The following is a 22,316-nucleotide window of genomic DNA, read 5'->3' as shown; positions in this document are numbered from 1 at the left end:
TTGTTTTGTTTTTTTCAGTCCATTAATAAAGCTATGCAGAAGGATCATGAAGAATATAATATTGGTGTGCTTGATATTTATGGCTTTGAGATTTTCCAGGTAAGTTAAATGACGGTGATAAATTGGCACTTGTTCCATCAATCTACAGTATACATCATATAATCTGTATCTGTTTCTTTTCAGAAAAATGGATTTGAGCAGTTCTGCATCAATTTTGTTAATGAAAAGTTACAGCAAATATTTATTGAGCTGACTCTCAAAGCAGAACAGGTCAGTAAATCTCTGGATATACTTACAATTCGTATAGCTATAAGGATGAGACTTAAGGGGTATTCCCATCTCCAAGATCTATCCTAAAATGTAGTAGGTATAATACTAGAACTATACTACATTTCTTATTGAAGGCATTTGCTAATTTAAGGGTGTATCTTTTTACGGACTGTGAAGAAAGCAGTGTTAGTTTAGCTAAAGTCCCAAAAGTGCTGCATATGCTTCTTATTGCCTGCAACATGCTTTATGCACTCACAAGGTGCCTATGAAGCACTATCATGTGCGTGGTCCTTTCCATCACCATTGTGAGCTTATTTGGATTTTAGCTTGCTATGATGCCATTACTTATAGTTGTTTGTGTTGGACTTACAGGAGGAATACGTCCAGGAAGGAATCCGCTGGACCCCTATAGAGTATTTTAACAATAAAATAGTGTGTGATCTCATTGAGAATAAAGTGGTAAGTGTAAGAATTTTTTTTTTTTTTTTCCCCCCCATCAACCCTGACATCCATTTTATTTTATTAGGTTAATCTGGTCTTTGTACAATTTGTATGGCGAAGCTCCTATATTGGCAATGGGGGTGTTGAGACCTCTCAAGCTTCAACAACGTGTAGATGCACGAAAGCAAAATGTGAGATGATCACTTTTTTCCCCAAGCCAAATTCAAGTAAAGGAATGTGGCCTCTGGATCTAATAATGATCAGCTTGCTTTATTATGGCATCACAAATGCAGAAACCGCAGCAAGTCGATCATTATGCAGAAGCTACATTATTTAACTGCAATTCTTACATTGGACTGGTACTAGTCTCCAATGTGTATTACTCATCTAAAAATGCATTTGCTTTTTTATCTCCTAATAAAAATCTACACCTCCTAAAAAGTAATACAGATCTCATTCATATGCCAATAAGTTTCTTTGTAAATGGGGGAAGCCTGTCTACTCTTCAGTAAGACATACAATTTTCTTCCCTTAACTTCAGCAGAGAGTATTGCACGTATCTTTGTGATTTATGGCTTATTTAGTGCCATCCTATATATTCCTGAGTATCAGTCACTTTACCTGATGAGTGTAGGGCAGTACCCACATTGGCATAAGGAATTACAGATGGAGGGATCAGTGGGTCATATGTACCATACCAATGCTTTGGCTGGCGGAAGTAGGTAGCATGGAACAGAATTACCTTGGACACATTGGAGTTTGAGGCTTCTTTCCGATCTCATGTCATGGATCCAGCCAAAAATACCAGACAAAATAGCAGAACATGGTGTGTTACGTTGTTCAGTGAAAGAACAAACTGACAAAAATCTGACCACTTCTGTTCTAGTCAGTGGGTTCTCTCTGGCACTGTTCATCAGAAGACTGACCGGAGTCTTTTTGGACTTTTTTTGACCACACTTGTGTAATAGACTGGTTTGTGTACCAAACGCCAATATGTAATGCATGTAAAAATGGCATTTTATATAGTTATAGTAATGATAAATTATATCCTCAAAATGAATACACTTATTGCGTGCAAAGAAGTTTGTCTTTAAAGGGAGAGGACACATTGGTGATTATCCCAGAGAAATGCAGGAACAGAATGGTCTCAGAAGATTCTAAATCAGATGTGAACAGAAACTTTCAGACCATTTTTCATGGACCCAGAGAAATTCTGTGCTATGTCTGTTGGGTACCATTGTGTGTCCATTTGGTGTTTCTTAATTTGTGGTGTTTTGCTCCATCATAGGCACAGAAAAACAAAAATTGCAAATATAGTAAAATAGTCAAAACCTTGTGTCACAGTAGGGGTGACATCTGAATTTTTTTTTTTTAATGTATTTTGATTGTCTGCTAAAATACAATGTGAATTGATCACTAAATGTGTACAGGTTCTGCTACTTGTGAAGAGTTCTCATAAGTCATAACCCCACTCACATGTACTGTATTCTGCTACGGATTCTCATATTTTTCATGTCTACACATGGCCCGAGAATGTGAGTGTAATTATCAGGGCTTTATCTAGGATGCTGCTGAATGTGTAGAACGTGATGGCTTCCAGCCTGTTCCAGTCCCGACTCTTGGGTCACTAATGCATCTTCTGCTCCACAGAAGAATGGAGACTTTTTTTTTTTTTTTCTTTACCATTTCCTAATGTCTTTACTGTCTGTGCTTGTTGTTTGTTGGCTTCTTCAGAATCCACCAGGTGTGATGAGTATCTTGGATGATGTCTGTGCCACAATGCACGCCGTGGGAGAAGGGGCAGACCAGACTCTCTTACAGAAGCTCCAGATGGCAGTGGGGACTCATGAACATTTTAACAGCTGGAATCAGGGTTTTATTATTCATCACTATGCTGGAAAGGTACGTTGGCAAAGGCAAAATTGTAAGTTGACAAAACAAGGTGACTGTAATAGATGAGAAATATCCGGAATGTGGAGACCTATTAGCAGCAGAGTGGTTTCCCGTGGAGCGTCAGTAGTACTGAGAGACAAGTTACACTGGTAAACCCAGATGTTCTGCGGAAAAGCTGTTTTGGTAAACCTGAAATGTCATGCATAGTATAAGGCACAACATTGAAGAAAAATGCAGGATGTCTATCATAGTTTTAATCTTACAAAGACTCCTGAAGATCTGGGGCAGTGCTTATTCCCCAGACTTCTGGCCAGCTACCTGGAATCTCCAGGCAAGCACCATTTTGTGGTGTGTCAAGTCAACATGACGCCAATACAGTTGACCACGCTCAGCCCTGTAGACTGCAGCCTACAAGACTTCAGCATCCCAGCGCAGGTGGCGCAATATGATCACTGCAATATGCTGCCTGTGTGCAGGGGAGAAGGCGCAGTCAGATGTTCGTATTAGCGGAGTATAATTTTTTTTATTTTTTTTGTAATGGGTGCCACAATATTGACTATGGGAGCATTAATTCTTTCTAAACGGTTTACTTTGGTGGAATTTGATTTAGGCCTCTTTCACACTTGTTTTTTTTTCATCCGTCGCAATCCGTCGTTATGGTAAAAAAACAGATCCTGTGTGCCTGCAGGATCCGGTTTTTTCCCATACACTTTTATTGACGACGGATTGCGACGAATGTGCACACGTCACATCCGTCGTGCAACAGATGCATCGTGATTTTGCGGCCCATCGTGACGAAAAAACGTTCAATGTAACGTTTTTTTGTCCGTTGATTCCGCCATTTCCGACCGTGCATGCGCGGCCGGAACTCTGCCCCCTCCTCCCCGGAACTCATAATGGGCAGCGGATGCATCTGAAAACTGCATCCGCTGCCCACGTTGTGCACAAAGTCCGTCGGTACGTCGGGCCGACAGTTTGCGACTGCCCCGTACCGACGGAAGTGTGAAAGTAGCCTTAAGGGCTCACTCGGGGGCATTCTATTCGTGGGAGCAATACTTGCCCCTTGCGCAAGCAACCCATGCTATGCCATTGACACTCCATTTGAATAGAGCAGTGCCAATACACAGAAGTTTCAGAAACATTAGTTAGTTGTTGCTATTCTTGTCGGCATCAATGTCTTTGATCCATGCCTGATGCCCAAGTCTGTTCACGATAGTCTAGGAATTGGGATTGAACCACACACAGCGCTGCAATCTCCTTCTAAAGAGCTGCAATATCTTATTGCGCCTGTTGAAATCCTTTAAACAGTTGCTATAAGAACACGATACAGTGGCCGTTAAAGTGTTAATGGTCAATGAATTGTCAATGGACCTTTTAAGGTCTCCATGAATTGATGGGCTGCAGCCCCTGCCCTAGAGACTAGGAGGTGACAGGGGAGAGGCATACAAATCTTTTTCTGTAGGTATAGTATATGTTGCTACTCTTCTGCATTAGTGAGGCCCACGGCAGTACAATAAAGCCTTCATTAACTCCCTGTCCGCTGCTAACCCTATCACAGTTTACTCCGCAAAGCCCACAAGTGAGATATTCAAAAATGTCATAAATTGTCAAAAATAATCTGTAGGCACTCATGCAGACAGTGAAAATGGAAATATTCAACACTTTGAATATGCTGGTCACATAACGAAAAAAGTTATATTTGGCCTTATTTGGATATAGTGTTACTTGTCCTTGAAGGTTGTATTTCATTTATCTGACTGTGTAGAAGACGGCATATTACAGCTTGTGTTTCCCCATGAAACTAGATGGACAAGTGTGACTTTTATCATAAAGCCAGTTGTGTTGAACACCATTCAGTTAATCCAGAATGAATCTATGTAACGTCGTCTGTGGGTCAGATCTCCAGCGACGTCTTCGTGCTCCTGACGCCAGGCTTCAGAGGGGTCTGATGTTTGTGGAATACTCCCTGTGTGTGTGCATTTTGTTTAATTGCCGAAGAATGTGCTGACAGACGCTCACACTTCGCTCTGCCCGCGCCTTTTTATAATCGTGTTGTGGTTAACACAGTAAAAACTGGAAAGCAGATTTAATTTTATCAGCAGCAAGGCCTTAGGTGGAAATAAGAAGTGTCAAAGCGATCTTTAAATGCAATTGGAGCCGGGATAGAAATACAACACTAGGGAATTGAGCGACCATTGACGAGCGGCACAGGAACACAAGCGGCAAACACAAGCGGCACGTGGAAGTGGGATTTCTTTGCATATACTTGATGCAATAGATGCTGAAATACCTGGTAGCCGTGCATACACTAAATATCTCAAGCCAAGAAATTTGTCTGTTTGGCTAATTTCATAGAACTGTATAAAAAATATCTGTTTTTCATGCAAAAATAAATGATTTTTCATCTATATGGCGTTAATTTTAATACATCAGCAGTTAAAGGGGTTATTTGGGACTTAAAGGGGTATTCCCATCTTCAAGATTCTATCCCAATATGTTGTAGGTGTGATGATGATGATATTAGCAAATATCTCCAATTAGAAATGTAGTATAGTTTTTCTGATTCGCTATGTCGCTTTCCTCATGTGCAGGACCTTGGGTATCTATGGTTATGGCCACTCATATATAGTGACAGTTGGGTATCCATGGTTATGACTACTAGCATCTAGCTAAGGTCCTGCACTGCCCTGCACATGAGGAAAACGACATAGCAATTCAGAAAAACCATACTACATTGCTAATTGGAGGTATTTGCTAATATTATTAACCTACATATTGGGATCTTAGAGATGGGAATACCCCGTTCAAACTTTTTTTTTTTTTTTTTTTTTTTTTTAATATGGCTCCAAGTCCTTATGAGCAGGTAGATGCGAACTACCTTCCTGCTCTGCCCTGTTACGACCGCTCCTGGTGGTGATTCTTTTACTTCCTCTGTTGCGTTGACAGTGCAGTTCCTTCTCTTGCGCTCTGTCCTGGCGACAGGGTGTCACTGCTGACATCTTGACTGACAGCCAGCTCACCGCTGCATTATATCCGAAGGTTTTCCATGTGAGGTCACTTTTATAGACAGCACTCCAATTGAAAATATGGTTGGGTGAATGTAGCCTTTAGAGGGGTTGGTTCTGGAGACATCCAGGATAGGTGGATGTCTGCTGTGCATGACAAGTTGTAAAACTGTCGTATGGACTGAAAGGTACTGGAGTGACAAACTAGCACATTTCCTTATATTGTCATAATACCTGACCTCTGCCATATTTGTCACCCCAGCATTGGCTTCTACATTATTTGAGGCCGTTTTGGGGAGTAAAGTGATTGTATGATGGACAATGTTAGGAAACCAGTGAAGGTTCCTTTTTTACTGTTCTTCCTGCATAACAATAGTGTCTTACTCCTGTTTTCCACCTGCATCCTCTTGTGCCGTACGGAATCAGGAGCGATGAGCCATAATTGGTAATAAACTGCGGGCAAGTGGAAATGTAAAATAGGTTGTGATATTAACCCTTTCCTTTTTAGTGGTCTCAAACGCTTACTGTGGTTTAGTATCTCAGAAAATGCAGCTGGGCAAAGTATTGGTCCCTCACTTCTATTTATTTTTCAGGTGTCTTATGACATGGATGGATTCTGTGAGCGGAATCGGGATGTGCTATTTACTGACCTCATTGAGCTTATGCAAAGTAGCCAGTTGTAAGTATTCCGCATCAGATCTCACCCCTCAAATCAAATTCTTGTCCCATGCAGCACTTGTAGAGTCTCGTTCTGACTGTCCTGAGAGTTTGCATTATAGTGAGTGTCATGAGAAAATTACCTGTTTTTAAAATGTATTAGATTTATTTTTCATATCCCCATCTATATGAATGAAATAGAAAATCTTGTAATCTTCACATTGGGATCAGTAATGTAAGACTCTCACCTCCATATGGACATTAGTAGCACTAAACAGTCAGAGAATATATATATATATATATATATATATATATATATATATATATATATATATATATATATATATATATATATATATATATATATATATATATATCCTAAAAGTAGTGTTCAACCCCCTGCAGATTTAGCAGGTTTAATAAGATGCAAATAAGTTAGAGACTTCAAACAAGAGCAGGATTTATTAACAGATGCATAAATCTTACAAACCAAAAAGTTTTGTTGCTCAGTTAAATTTTTATAAATTTTAAACAAAAGTGTGGGTCAATTATTCTTCAACCCCTAGGTTTAATATTTTGTGGAATAACCTTTGTTTGCAATTACAGCTAATCGTCTTTTATAAGACCTGATCAGGCCGGCACAGGTCTCTGGAGTTATCTTGGCCCACTCCTCCATGCAGATCTTCTCCAAGTTATCTAGGTTCTTTGGGTGTCTCATGTGGACTTTAATCTTGAGCTCCTTCCACAAGTTTTCAATTGGGTTAAGGTCAGGAGACTGACTAGGCCACTGCAACACCTTGATTTTTTGCCTCTTGAACCAGGCCTTGGTTTTCTTGGCTGTGTGCTTTGGGTCGTTGTCTTGTTGGAAGATGAAATGACGACCCATCTTAAGATCCTTGATGGAGGAGCGGAGGTTCTTGGCCAAAATCTCCAGGTAGGCCGTGCTATCCATCTTCCCATGGATGCGGACCAGATGGCCAGGCCCCTTGGCTGAGAAACAGCCCCACAGCATGATGCTGCCACCACCATGCTTGACTGTAGGGATGGTATTCTTGGGGTCGTATGCAGTGCCATCCAGTCTCCAAACGTCACGTGTGTGGTTGGCACCAAAGATCTCGATCTTGGTCTCCTCAGACCAGAGAACCTTGAACCAGTCAGTCTCAGAGTCCTCCAAGTGATCATGAGCAAACTGTAGACGAGCCTTGACATGACGCTTTGAAAGTAAAGGTACCTTACGGGCTCGTCTGGAACGGAGACCATTGCGGTGGAGTACGTTACTTGTGGTATTGACTGAAACCAATGTCCCCACTGCCATGAGATCTTCCCGGAGCTCCTTCCTTGTTGTCCTTGGGTTAGCCTTGACTCTTCGGACAAGCCTGGCCTCGGCACGGGAGGAAACTTTCAAAGGCTGTCCAGGCCGTGGAAGGTTAACAGTAGTTCCATAAGCCTTCCACTTCCGGATGATGCTCCCAACAGTGGAGACAGGTAGGCCCGACTCCTTGGAAAGGGTTTTGTACCCCTTGCCAGCCTTGTGACCCTCCACTATCTTGTCTCTGATGGCCTTGGAATGCTCCTTTGTCTTTCCCATGTTGACCATGTTTGAGTGCTGTTTACAAGTTTGGGGAGGGTCTTAAATAGTCAGAAAAGGCTGGAAAAAGAGATAATTAATCCAAACATGTGAAGCTCATTGTTCTTTGTGCCTGAACTACTTCTTAATACTTTAGGGAAACCAAACAGAATTCTGGTGGGTTGAGGGGTTGAATAATAAATGACCCTCTGAAAAAACTTTTCCCAATTTAAAAAAAATAAACAAAGAAATAACATTCTTTTTTTGCTGCAGTGCATTTCACACTTCCAGGCTGATCTACAGTCCAAATGTCACAATGCCAAGTTAATTCCAAATGTGTAAACCTGCCAAATCTGCAGGGGGTTGAGTACTACTTGTAGGCACTGTGTGTGTGTGTGTGTGTGTATATATATATATATGTATATGTATGTATATATATATATATATATATATATATATATATATATATATATATATATATATATATATATATATATATATATATATAATTTATTTATAGAAGCCTTCAGGGTTTCTAATGTAAACATGCTTCAATCAGGGGAGATTGTCACAGCTCACCTCCACCCTCTCCCTTCAGAATGACAATCGCCTATTGTGGATGATTGATCCAGTATTAGTTCCTTGATGTAGAGTTGTTACCTGTCATTGTCATCTTGTCTATGACATTGTTAGTCTTCTGCACAGAACAAGTGCAAGATTTCATTCTTAAAAGGTCTTTTAAAAAATTTTCCATAGCAAAATCTAGATTTAACATTTTTTTTTTTTTGTAATTTACCTGAAGCAACAGGAAACTTTCTGTAGACATGTTGCCTTTAATAGTAGGCTAGCTAGTCGGGGAGTTCTAATGGTTTCTAATAAACCATCTGTTGCGTATCTTGGCTTTGCTCCAAATTTAATTTGATTACTCCAATAAATCACAGCGTATTTTATATCTACTGCCCAGACTGCTGCAATTATTGGATTGATATATAGTTTACAGTGGAATCCTGTCGGATCGTGTAATATAACGTTCTGGCTCGCAGGTTTCATGCTTTCATTGTTTTTCATGAAGGGCACTACTTTAAATGAGCTCTGACCTTTAGTAGCGGTGGAAAACGCAGCTGTTTGTCTCTTAAATGCCGCTGTCAGCAATTGACAAGGCATTTACGAGCAGCGATACAACCTGGATGTTCGTCTGATTTCTTCTATCCTAGAACGATCAAAGGTTCAAGGTCCCAAAGGGGACTAACAAAGTAAAAAGTTCACTTTTTTTTTTTTTTTTTTTAAATCGCTTCCCTTTTTTACCAGTTAGCAATAAGGAAATGTATAAGTAAAAAAATACACATTTGGTATCAACATGTCCATAAAAGTCTGATCTATCGAAGTTATACAATTAACCCAATCTGTAAAACTGTAAAGGTGAAAAAATAAAAATGCATGTTTTGTATTATCATAATTGTACTGATCTAGGCAATCATATTTCCACGTGATATATATTATAATATATATTTTTACACTATAGAATTAACTCGTGCAGAAAAAACCCTAAAAACAATTGTGGAATAGTGGGGTTTTTTGTTGTTCCACAATTTTACTTCACATGGAATTTTTTTTCTCATTTTCCAGTAAACCTTATAATAGTGATGTCATTCAAAAGAACAACTAGTCCCATTAAAAAGAAAAAAAAAAAAAACACTCTCATATGGTTTTGTAAGTAAGAAAAATTATGCTATGGCACTTGGAAGAAAAGAGGGGAAATGAAGGTGCAAAAATGGAAAATTGTTCTATCCTTTAAAGGGGTATTCCCATCTCCAATATCCTATCCTAATATGTAGTAGGTGTAATATTAGCAAATACCTCCAATAATAAATGTAGTATAGTTTTTCTGATTCACGATGTCTTTCCTCATGTACAGGTATTGCAGGACCTTAGGTATCTCTGGTTACTACAACTGATATAGTGAGTTACTCGTTGCTAGTGGTGATAACCATGGATACCTAAGGTCCTGCACATGAGGATAGAGACATAGCAAATTAGTAAAACTATACTACATATCTAATTGGAGGTGTTTGCTTAATCTTATTACACCTACTACATATTGGGATAGGATCTTAGACATGGGAATACCAGTTTTTAAAGAAGTTGTCCACTGCTTGGACAACTCCTCTCATGCCCCACGCTTGGCCATGATTAAAATAAAGTCTTACACACTCCTTCCGTGCCAGCGCCATTCTCTTGATACTCTCTCCTGTAGGCTTTCGTGCGGTTGTGTGTCTTGTGAGCCTGGTGGCCCAATCTGCACTGGCATCATTGTTCTCACCTTCTGTCGCATTGAACATGAAGTCTGAGATCAGCTCCAACCTGGACCTCCTCTTCATGTTCAGTTTGTGAGAAGGTTGGGCCAGTGACACCAGCGCTGATTGGGCGCCGAGGTCACGTGTCACAACCGCACGAGAGCCCCAGGACCACGAGTGCTGACACCGCTCTAACGGTGCCGGCACAGGAGGGGAGTATAGGCTTTTTATTTTGTTGGAGACAAATATTTAGATCAAGAAGGGGTTGTCCTAGTAGTGGACAACCCTTTTAAGGGTTAAAGCACCATCTTCATCTTTACTAAAACACCTTGACTTTTTCTTGCAAAACCCACTATTCACCATACCTTTTGACTATCCATTTTTTTGCTTGCTGCTCACCAAGAGAGTTGTTGACAGTTAGGCTTCCATTGCACGACCGGTTCTTTCCTTCTGGATTGTACATAAAACCACAATCGAGAGAAAAATAGCAATTGTGGTCTACAAATAGTCTGAGAGGTTATTTTCCCAACAAAGTCTTTGAAAAAAATGACTGCGTGTTTTGACAAAGGAGTGCCAGAAATGAAAGGAATACTCGGTAAAAGCTGTACAGAACCTCAGGTTCTCCCACAAGCTAATCTTTGCTGACAGTGCCCAGCTGTTATTTATGTCCGTGTACAGATGAAATTTGCCATGGTTCGGCCTTCCTGACGGTTAAGTCAGCCGGTGGACAGCGCCAAGAAAATGTATTTGTTCGTGAAAGATCTGACTGGCTCCAATACTGTCTCAGTCTTACATGTTTGTTTCAAATATCCTGCTAATAATATCTGGCATCACTTTGTGCTCTGTTAGTACAGCATTCAGTCGTGTTTCTGAGGACCGGATTACAGGAATTTTGCACTGTTGTCGTCATCTCCCATCTAACATTCTTGAACCTCTCCAATTCAACCGATCTCTGCTGCCCAGTTACTCACCCTCTAACCTGGTGTGATATCTGATATTAGCAACACGTGCATGATAACTGAGTGTGCATGAAGTTTGGGAGGGATAGCTTGATCAGCTGACCATTATTGAAAATACCTTTTACATTTTATGAATGCTAATTAGAGTAAATGTTTGCTGTTATTTTTTTAAATTCTTAATTGCAAGTTAATTAGTGGGGGATATGGGTTGTGAGAACCTACCGCACCCTTCATCCCTCGATTACTCAAACGCCCCTATAAATGTACAGCTCTGGAAATTGGAGCGTGCACATAGAGCAGGGTACAGATGCAGTCGAAAGTCTATGCTTTTCTACTGCATCCATTCTCCGATCTGTGTGCACTCCGATCTCTAGAGCTGCTCGGGGTGTTTTGGAGCAATCTGTGGAACTCACTACCAAGACTTCCACCAATCAACTTGCAATATAAAGGAATTGTGTGGTCTAAAACTACAAGTCTGCAGTCATTCTGCATCGGGAACAGCAGTGATCGCAAGTATGTGATATGCATACTCCCACTGGATGGGTGCAGCCTCGCTCAATGCAAGTGTATGAAGCGTGGCTGGATACAGTCCAGTTGGAATGTAGCCAGGAGTATGCATATCACATACCTGCGGCCATGTGCCCGCCGGTCCTGACACCAGAGATTCTTCACAATTTGAGGATTCACATGTCTGCAGTCAGAGTGACTCCAGACTTGTAGTTTTAGACCAGACAACACCCTTTAACTGCAAAACAAGAAGTTGAACATATAAAAAAATGACAAATATTTAGTTACTCAAGTTTATTTTTTGACCTTTCTCAGGCCTTTCATAAAAGCTTTATTTCCTGAAAATCTTCAAGCCGAAAAGAAGGGTCGTCCAACAACGGCAAGCAGTAAAATCAAGGTAAGCTTATAAAAGTAGGATCTAAATAATATAGTGATAGATGTCACATTGTTCAGCTCTATGAAAAAAATCACAGATTGTAGGAAACAAGTGACATGAGTTTCTCACCACTTTAGGCTACTTTCTGTTGGTGCCTATGATGTTTGCTATTGCTAGACTAACTATAAAAAGTTCCTCTTGCTCTGCCCATGGGGTAAGTGAATCATTATCTGTGTAGTATTTTGCTCATTACCAATTTTTTTTTATTCTTAAAGAAACAAGCCAATGACCTGGTGAACACCTTGATGAAGTGTACCCCTCACTATATCCGCTGCATCAAGCCTAATGAAACCAAGAAACCTCGGGACTGGGAGGAGAGCAGGTATGTAGCCACTCATTTATACAGGTAAATCACTGTACACTTTTCAGTCCAACCGTCGCATGTTGCACAAAGAGCAAACGGCTAGGTGCTTCCCTCCAACACCTTGAACAAGGACATCTTCATCAGGGTGGATTAATGCATTATTTGTATATCCCTGGCTGGGGTCATGAAGTTGCTTATGTAAAATTAGTGCTGTTAGGGTATGTGTCCACGTTCAGGTTTGCTTCAGGCTTTGGTCAGGATTTTATGCAGGTAAAATCCTGACCAAAAATGCACCTGAGGTCACTGGCAGGTCACCTGCGGTGTTCCTGCGTGTTTTGCTCATTGTAGCAACATGCTGCGTTCTTAAAAAACGCACCGCATGTGCGTTTTCGCGGGAAAAACGCATGCGTTTTTTCCTGCACAGTGGAGACGGGATTTCATTAAATCCCCTCCACTATGTTGTAACATCTGGACGCTGCGTTTTTGACGCTGGGGCTCAGCGCTGCATCAAAAACGCAGCGTTTCCTGAACGTGGACACATACCCTTAAAGTTGCATTGTTTTGGCTTCTGTGACAGAAATCTAAGTTTCTAGACCAAATTCCCTAAATCATTCTGGAAAATGGCTTGTCCAAACTATACGATGGAGCACTGTGTGGTCCATCCTGTAGATCTGCTGTGACTTGGGTCTCATGGCATTGCGTCATGAGTTTGGCATAGACTTGGTAGAATTCGGCACGTCAATATATGTGGAGAACTTTGCGTGTTCGTGTAACCTAGACCTTTTTAAACTATTGTACTCCATGACTCTGATTTTTTTTTTTTCAAAGGGTGAAGCATCAAGTAGAATATTTGGGTCTGAAGGAAAATATTCGTGTCCGCCGAGCAGGCTATGCCTACAGGAGGGTGTTCAAGAAATTCCTGCAGAGGTGAGGATGGCATTCCTCTGCTAAATGTGACATACAAGTAAGGTCTGGAGAACCTGCCAGGCTTCCCTCTCTGGTTACATCATTCATGGGTCGAACTAGAAACGACAGCTTTTCACTAACCACTAAGCTGTAGACTTTTTTTCTTTTGCACATCTGTGTTTTTGTATGAGATATATAATCAGTTTGAGTTCTGAATACTGTGCAAGTTGATGATGCAGGAGTCTGAGACCACAAGATACGAAGTAGAAAAGTGTCACGCTAATGGAATGGGTATAGGGAATCTGAGAAACTCCTCTCCATAGTCATGCAGAAATACCGCATTTGCTTAAATTTTTTATGAATATCCCATTGATAACAATTTTTTTATTAAGGGGCCCCATCGATCTGATATTGATGATCTATCTTAAGGATAGGTCATCAGTATAAAGTACCAGCCAATCCCTTTAAAGAAAATCTCCAGAAGTAAGACAAATGTATCCAGCAAGCCCTTAAGAATTGATCTTTGTCATTTGGATAGCATTATTGTTTTTTGTCCGACACATTGCTGTGCTTGAGGAAAATGAAAGCTCTTTACTTCTGTAGTACTGCTGTTACATTACCTGTATTGGTGACAGACCTACCATTGGTACAGCCTATGCAGCCACACGGGGGCCCCAGAGGGCCCAATTATACCTCCCAATGCTGGTGGAGTGGTGCAATATGCTGAGCTATTGGCCACAATGGGCGCATATATTGCTCTTGCAAAAGGGCCTTCTGTCTGTGGACCCTGACCTGTATTCGGCGTGCCTTCTGCAGACTGAGTCACAACGCTAATCACATAGAAATAGATGACACCATATTGGGACCTCCAATGTCGTGTCATTTTTTTGTGAGATTTCCGTGTTTAAAAGGGAAATGCACCCAAAAACCATCATTTCATACTTCCATTGTTCGTGTGATCTGTGAAAGCATGAGGAATCTCCACCACACCTCTGTATGCTATGCAGTGTGTGGCTCTCTCCACCTTACCAGATGGTCCATCAGGTTTAGTAACATTCAGTTGCATTGAAGGAGTAGTCTGCTCCTGGCATGTGACACTTAGGAGATATTCTACACCCAGCACTGGTGTCTTTCCATCCTCGGCAATGTGATTTTTCATCCTAAAGGGGTATAAACCTGGGACCCTTACCGATGAGTACAAGGGTGTTGTGACTATTGTGCTGACCCATGGCCGGCAGGCTCTGAAGAGTTTACTGAAGGGGGAGCTCTAGAGAACCCCATCGATCAGGCATTTATGGCATATACCGAAGACATACAATTAATTTTTAATTTAGGAATATTGTTTTATCAACATTTTAAAGATTAAATTGTAAAATTTCATTCACGAGTTGGTTCTACAGTTTTGTGGGTTTGTGCTGGGTTTTATACAAATCCTTAATTGTTTGATAGGTGGCTCAGTAGTGCACTTTATTTTCTGCAAAAAAAAATCTAAAATCTAAAACTGAAAAAATCTGAACAATCAACATTTACAGTCAATTAGTAATATTAATATGCTATGATCACTTGAAGTAAAAAATAAAAAAAATTAAATAAAAAAATTACATTTAGCTTCTTGTGTCTTGCAAGTTGGAAAATAAGCACTTGTAGGTTTGGACAGCTTACCCTCGGCACCTATGCTGCAGATCAGGATTAGTGTAGAACTCTTTGATTCGGTGACATCATTCATGTCCTGAAAGCTGTAATAAAAGGAAGAGGTTGTGTAAGAACCTGGCAGGACTGGAAATGCGTGTTTCTCTATTTGCTGCTATTTTCTTCTGACAGATTCCTGGCAGCGCTGAATAACCAGAGATGTGAATAGGCAATTCTGTGCAGTATTTTTTATTTGCATGTAAAGATCCCAGTGAATGACTGGTGTGTTCAAGTGTCCAGTCATTGGAAACCTAAACTGAATGTCTAAGATTTCTGTCCAGAAACAATGCAAAGAAATGAAAACTAATCACATTTTCTGCCATTGTAGCTCTATTGTTCCCATAGATGTTGGATCACCGCAATATTTACAGACTAAAAATGAGAAGCTCTGCTTTATAGATCAGGTATCGCACAAAACCAGGTGTTTGTATAAGCCCAGCAAAGGAAGTGAGTAGAAGAAATATCTAAAATTAAATTTTTATTTTACCAATAATACCAAACAAATATATTGTTATATAATAATTGTGTTCCTGGGAGAAAACGTGGTGCTATGGAGCTATGACCCTTTGACCTGACGCACGTTTCACCCAGCTTTATCGAGGGGCGTTTTCTTCCAGGAACACACGGTGAGGTAAAAACCTTTCTTTTAATATTTGCAGCATCATGTACCAGCGACTGCAGGATTCTTGAATATATAATGAGATAATATTGGCTATACTGTGATTTTGTATCAGTTTTTTGGCTTGCCTTTTGTCATTTACTATAACTATATTATGACATATCAGTATATTTATTACAATATTATCTCACTGATTCATATTTTTCAAGGACAGTATGCCCATATTCTGAATTTTATCAATTACTTATATTTAATATTTAATTAGTGTAAGCATTTGCCGGGAGGATGTGCTGCCAAGCATAATGTTTCAATAATGATATTCAGTCTCAATTGAAGGAGCCCAATCTTAAGAGACAGTCTGCTATTTGAACCTTCGGTTTATTACCTGTTCCCGCTTCCCTCAATTTTTTTTTTTTCCGCACCTTTTCTTGATTATATATATATATATATATATATATATATATATATATATATATATATATATATATATATATATTTTATTTTTAACTATATGGTATTATTGGTATAATAAACATTTTATTTTATCTACTTCTTCCCCTCACTTCATTTGCTGGATTTATACCAATGCCTGGTTTTGTGTGATATGAAGTGCTGCCCTGTTTTTGGGTGTATAGAAGACTTGTTGGTGATCAGCTTCATAAATCAGGTAGAATATCGGTAGGTTATGTATAAGCTTCTTCTGCAGAACCGAAAATACCATTATTCAGCTAAGTCGCCGTCTTGTCTGTTCACTGTATTTATTGAGAATATATATATATATATATATATATATATATATATATATATATATATATATATATATATATATATATATATATATATTGTACAATTTTTTTTTTTTTTTTAAGTGAATGTCACGAGGTTTTTGCTCTGAGAACATGATGTAGAGGCAGTGACCCTTATTCAAGTTGTCACTTACTAGGCTGCTTGCTGCAATTTTGATAAAATCACTGTAACGGGGTCTGCCGTGCTGGAGTACCTCTTTCAGTACCACCCCGTGTTTCAGGAGGTCCACTCTGCTTTGGCTGGCGTCTGAATGAAGGACGCTGGCTGGAATTACTTGGTTACATGGGCACATATAACAGATCACTGCTTCTCCACGTATTTCCAGTATGACAACCCCTTTACTCACAGGACACAGAATATATAACACACTGGTACAGAGGGCAGGCCCATTGAAAAGCAGCAGGCTAGACATGCATTACAATAGCCGCAGGGGGCCGGAACCTGCCGATATTTACTGTGGGAATTACAAAGGTGGGAGAGGTCAGAGAGGGGATATCTTGTCCCCTCTGCCCAGGGGCGCAGCCTATGGGCTGATGCCTTAGGGACATGCATCTCACATGGAAACTATTATACATACATATAACTGCACAACATAATCTGGATGCTGAGGGGTTACGTAACAATCACTGTTTTATCTGCTCTAGAATTACCAGTTTTCTAAATGTTGAGCTCTGTTTAATTTTGCCCAAACCACTGATTGGCATCTTTCTGTGTACGCTGTACATTGACAGAACGCTGCCAATCATTGGTGAGAGCGGGCTTATACTTAACTCATGAATATGGAGGACTACGTGGTAGCAGGTTTGTTAGGCCTTTAGGGATAATCTCCTAAGTTTTTATTTATTTTTTAATATATGAAAACTACAGCAAGCAGCCCAGTAAGTGATACGTTGCTGGCATCGGGGTCTATGCCTCTACTTTATGCTGCTCTCAGATTAGGAGGCAAAAAAATGGTGATAAAAAATCCCTGTACCCTTCAGTTAAAATTTAAAAATAAGCAACATTGCAATTCATTTCATATTTAATAATCCTGTCCTTAAGCATGGAGGGATTTTTAATTCTATAGTTTATTGATTGTTGCCAATCAGCCATGGCTGATCTTCTAGGCAAGGAGTGTGCACTTACAAGTTCTTTGCTCTAGATTTTAGAAGTGTTGCTTTTTATCTGCCTAACTTTAAGCCGAGGCAAAGCTACTTTTATTTAGCAGTGTAGAAGATGGCAATGTTCAGGAAAGGTGGAGGTGTTCAGACCTGTCAAGTATCACGAGTGCACCACCCCACCCATCCTCTGGGTACTCCAGTGTTCCCCCACACTCAGAAATGCAGTAAGAGGTAGGTAGACTTCCTACTAAAAGGGGTATTCCAGGTTCATCCTGAATGTCTCCAGTTGCTCTGACTGCAGACTTGTGAATCCTTGCAGTGCGCTGTAAAGGTTGTGTGGTGCTTGTGATGTGACAGTGCAGTCATATGGCTAGAAGTATGCGATATCCACACTCCCAGCCACATTCCGACGTGGACTGCTTCAATCAATTCACTTATATTGAGCATATTGTGATTTAAGAAACGACCTTTGAAGCTTCCATCCCATTCATTTTCAGGAAGTTACTTACCATTATCGATAAGAGAAGTTTATGAACAGATCAGTTTTCTAATTCCATTTTATTACTGATTATATAATTTCCACTTTGTAATTATTTACTGTCTACAAGACCCAAGTATCTGCTTGTGTCAGACATTAATAATGCTCTCAACAATGGTGATAACATGTTTTTATCATTTGGCACTCTGGTTTATAAACTTTCAAGGGCTTCAATACAATTCCATATTTCTTTCACATTGCAGTTTAGGAAATGAAGCCCTAATTTTTTGCAGCACAAATTAATATTAATACTACTACTAATCCGCCTAATTTTACAAGTCAGGAGTTACATATGCAAACAATATATGACATTACAGAAGAATATATGGTTTAACCATTCAAGAGGAGTAAGAGCAAAAGGTAAAAGGTGCTTGTATTTATATGGTCCACCCATCTTTATAATAAGAGTTGTTTTTTTTTTTTTGTTTCAAAGAGTGTTCATTTTAAGCTGCGTGAGTGGGTCACCAGCCAGCATCTGTTTGCCAAAATGCTGCCAAGGAAAGAACTACGGACCGTTAGATAAAAAAAAAAAAAAAAAGTCTTTTAGAGTAAAGTTAATCTGACTAATTCACAGTATCCACATCATTGTCTGGGGCAGCGGATTCCAGAGAACCGAAGCAGCACAAGAAAAAATCTTAGATTTTGAAAGAGGGAAATTAGTAGATTCTTTACCAGATTGCCTTAGTAGCCAAAGCTTGTTACACATATTTATGCATCCATTAGTCTAAGCATTTAAGTGTTTCTTGCCCAATATCGTTTTTTTGTATGAAAATCCGTACTGCCCATTGTGACAAATGACATTGATGGGATGGAAGATCTCTAGAATTGGGGTGGGCTTTGAACACTTTTTTTTAAATCGAATAGAAATGTGGGCTTGTATATAATAAAATTGTAATATAAATTCTGTGACCTATATTCTAATGTATGGTAATATGAAATATTGCAAAATTCCAATTAAACTAAAAATGTCACTCATGTAAGACACACACACACACACAAATAGTGACCACCACTGATACATTGCAAGATTCATACCAAACTAAATGTTGGTGGTTTTTAATAAAAGGGAGTTACCAGTGTGAGAAATGTAACGACGCATTCGCTGTAGAACTGAACTTTGTCTCCTTGCAAATACATTTGTTGCAGCTCTCACAGCTCTACTGTATTGCAACACTGGCTGCTTGTGAGGCTGAAGCACTGAAAGGAACCTGCAGATGTCTGTTGGAGTTCGCTCACACTAGCGTACAGCATCCGATGATTCTCATGCAAGAGAATCGGATGCTATATGCAAATGACCCTCGGCTGAAACTATGTCGCGAGCGTGATCAGTGTCATTTTACTAGGATCCAATTCTCTTGATGCCCTAATTGGATCACAGGTGCAGAGAAGATAGCGAGCTTAATTTCTCCATCTTATCCAGTGTCAGTGTATATTGGACTGCACTCTGATAACATCCGAGTGCAGTCCAATGTTTTGCACGCACCCACCCATAGACTTGTATGGGTGCGCGTAAGCTGATATATGCTGCCAATCACAACCTGCAGCAGTTTTTTTTGTTTGTTTTTTCCATGCCGTCCCAGCACGAGAAAAAAGGAGCTAGTCTGAACTGCTCCATAGTATATAATATTGACACAAGTGCAATCTGGCGAAACAAGGTCGAATAGCGCTCGTCTGAGTTTCACGCTGTCTGACCCTAATAATTACCCACAGCTCTGGAGGCAGATAAGTGATACCTCGATATCTGTAATCTGAGGTCTGTTCCAGAGATCCATATTTCTCTTAATATGTAAATAATCTTTAAGATATTTTCTTTTATTCAGCTTCCTATGACCTGTATGCCCATATAGACAGCTTAGGAAGTTTGATCCTACTGACAGGTTTACTTTAATATTATCTACTGGTGCTGTTACTAATATTGGAGTAGTTCTACGTCTTTATTTATTGTGATAAAGTACATTAGTAATGAGGAAGTCTGAGGATTATGTTTGCGAAGAATTGTAATTAGGTGTCATAAAATAAATGTAGCTATTGGAAAATGCCATATCACTGAGTGCATCGGGCTTCTTATAGTCTTTATTAGTCATAATAAATGGTGATTAGCGAACGAGCTCAAATAAGGTGTTTTCTGAGCATGCTCCTGTGATAACTGAGTGTCTTCGGTGTGCTCGAATAATGTGTTTGAGTCCCCGCGGCTGCATGTCATAGCTGTTCGACAACCACAACACATGCAGGCATTGCCTAACAAGCTGGCCGCAAGACATGCAGCTGCAGTGACTCAACATATTATTTGAGCACGCGCCCGGAAGAAGCTGGCGGCGAATCGCGCGTCGGGGTGAGGTGACGCCACGAGCACCATCGCGATCTACTTGATTATTTTTCTAACACTATTATCGTTTGGTACATCTAGATGGGTTGTTAGCATGGTTTGTTATGGAGATAATGTGATTATTTATTGTGACATGTCTCCTGTGTATCTTTGTGTTACCATACACAAGGTCATTTCCTTTTAATTTCTCCTGACCACATCCTAACGGTGTACAGATTAGGTGATACAATTTCATGGATTTCTTGTCTCTTAAAGGGGTCTTTTCTTATAAATGTATACATTATATGGTTTAGCATGTATTGATATTATGACTGCACATAATATGCGCACATTATGGCGCAATATCATACCATTAATTTAGTTGTGGTTAAATATAGCAATTTGTTGTATCCTGCATGACCCCCTTTATTTGGAATTTGATACTTTTATTATGATGTGCTCTAGCATCCCCCTAGACGGCATTTTGCTTTTTTATTATTTTTTTTTATTCTATTGCTTTTATGGCGTAATAAAATTAGACTTTTTATTATAATGGTTGGGATCTCTTCTTTGTCCTATGCAAATTGCCTCTTCTGAGAAAGAGGACTTAACTCTATAGCGCCACCTGTTGGAAGTAGCGATCCTACAAGTCACAATCAACTCTCTAACGAGTCTTGCAATATGACTTAGGATAAAAGCCAAATCAGTATCTCAATTCGCAGACACGGTGTTTCGGGCTGTTGGCCCTCGTCAGTGCGAAGCATGAGAACTGATTTGGCTAGGTGAGAGGCTTCTTTGTCCTATACATTATTGGGTATGGGATTGGTTGTTTCATTATGATGTTTCCGTAGCACAATTGGACATATGTTGATCTCATATTTGAGCAGACGCTCGGTTAGCACTCGGTTAACACCTTATCCAAGCAATTTCGCTCATCACGAATAGTAACGTCTTCCATGCATGGCTCCTTGCTCGCTGGCTAACTATCCCCAAGAAACATGCCAAAAGCCATCTTTATTCTGTGTAAGCTCTTCTCTCTTATTACCACGTACCATACTTCGTTTCAGGGCTAGTTTTATTTGGGGGAAAAAAAGCGTATGTAAGGTGCATGGTAAGTAGGGCTCTTTGCTTGTGATCTTGCCTATTGTCACATTACCATATTATATAGCCCAGCTTTTGCTGCCTATTAATACTCCAATATTAATCCCTTACAGACTGCATATAAGACTGCCAGGAAGTGCTCCGGTATTACCACGACCCACTACTAAATGCAGAGAGTTTCTGTATTTTTATCTAGCCATCATGACTTGGAGTCAGGGCCGGCGTCAGCACCCGGGCAAGTGCTGGGACCCTGACAAGACAGGGGGGCCCACTCACGCTGTCTGTCATACATCCATCTGGCCGCTTTAACCCTTTCTACCCTTTCAATTTGCCCTGCCTGGCACAAGCATCTTCTCAGTCAGTGCAGGGCCAGGCACATAGGGGTTAAGGACACAACCAGCGTGACATTGTGGGCGGAGAGTTCTCCTGCTCTGCTCTCCTGGCTGTGTGCACTGTGCAGTGCTGAACTAATCAGGCACAGGCAGACTCCGGACTGGAGGAGCTGCTACCGGCACCTGAGTGAGTGCCATGCTATATCGCTGTATATTCTGACAGTCTGGGTGACCTGGGGCGGCCATGGGCTGGGCGGCTGCAGCTGAGATATATATATATACACATACATACATACATACATACATACATACATACATACATACATACATACATACATACCAGGTGCTGGGGGGCTGGGCGGCTGTTGAAGTATATACACCGCACAGTACCTCTCCCCTGTATATATACACCGCACAGTACCTCTCCCCTGTATATATACACCGCACAGTACCTCTCCCCTGTATATATACACCGCACAGTACCACTTCTCCTGTCCTGTATATATACACTGCAGAATTTACAATAGCTATCACTCATGTAAGAAGTGAAATCTGGCATTGTACTATACCTATACTTCTCTGCTGT

General features: G+C 40.2%; 1 protein-coding gene across 1 annotated transcript in view; it reads left to right on the top strand.

Moving 5' to 3' along the window:
* The window catches only part of MYO1E (myosin IE), a 189,285-nt gene that overhangs the window by 112,648 nt on the left and 54,321 nt on the right, over positions 1 to 22,316 (top strand). Inside the window, exons 11-18 of the mRNA XM_077263863.1 lie at positions 19 to 99; positions 184 to 270; positions 643 to 729; positions 2,446 to 2,613; positions 6,203 to 6,288; positions 11,909 to 11,990; positions 12,245 to 12,351; positions 13,162 to 13,260. Coding sequence (XP_077119978.1) covers positions 19 to 99; positions 184 to 270; positions 643 to 729; positions 2,446 to 2,613; positions 6,203 to 6,288; positions 11,909 to 11,990; positions 12,245 to 12,351; positions 13,162 to 13,260 — 797 coding nt within the window. The remainder of the gene's footprint in view (positions 1 to 18; positions 100 to 183; positions 271 to 642; positions 730 to 2,445; positions 2,614 to 6,202; positions 6,289 to 11,908; positions 11,991 to 12,244; positions 12,352 to 13,161; positions 13,261 to 22,316) is intronic.

This window comes from Ranitomeya variabilis, chromosome 5 (genome assembly GCF_051348905.1).
Source record: "Ranitomeya variabilis isolate aRanVar5 chromosome 5, aRanVar5.hap1, whole genome shotgun sequence".
Classification (NCBI taxonomy): Eukaryota; Metazoa; Chordata; class Amphibia; order Anura; family Dendrobatidae; genus Ranitomeya; species Ranitomeya variabilis.
This window is presented reverse-complemented; position numbering and strand designations above follow the sequence as displayed.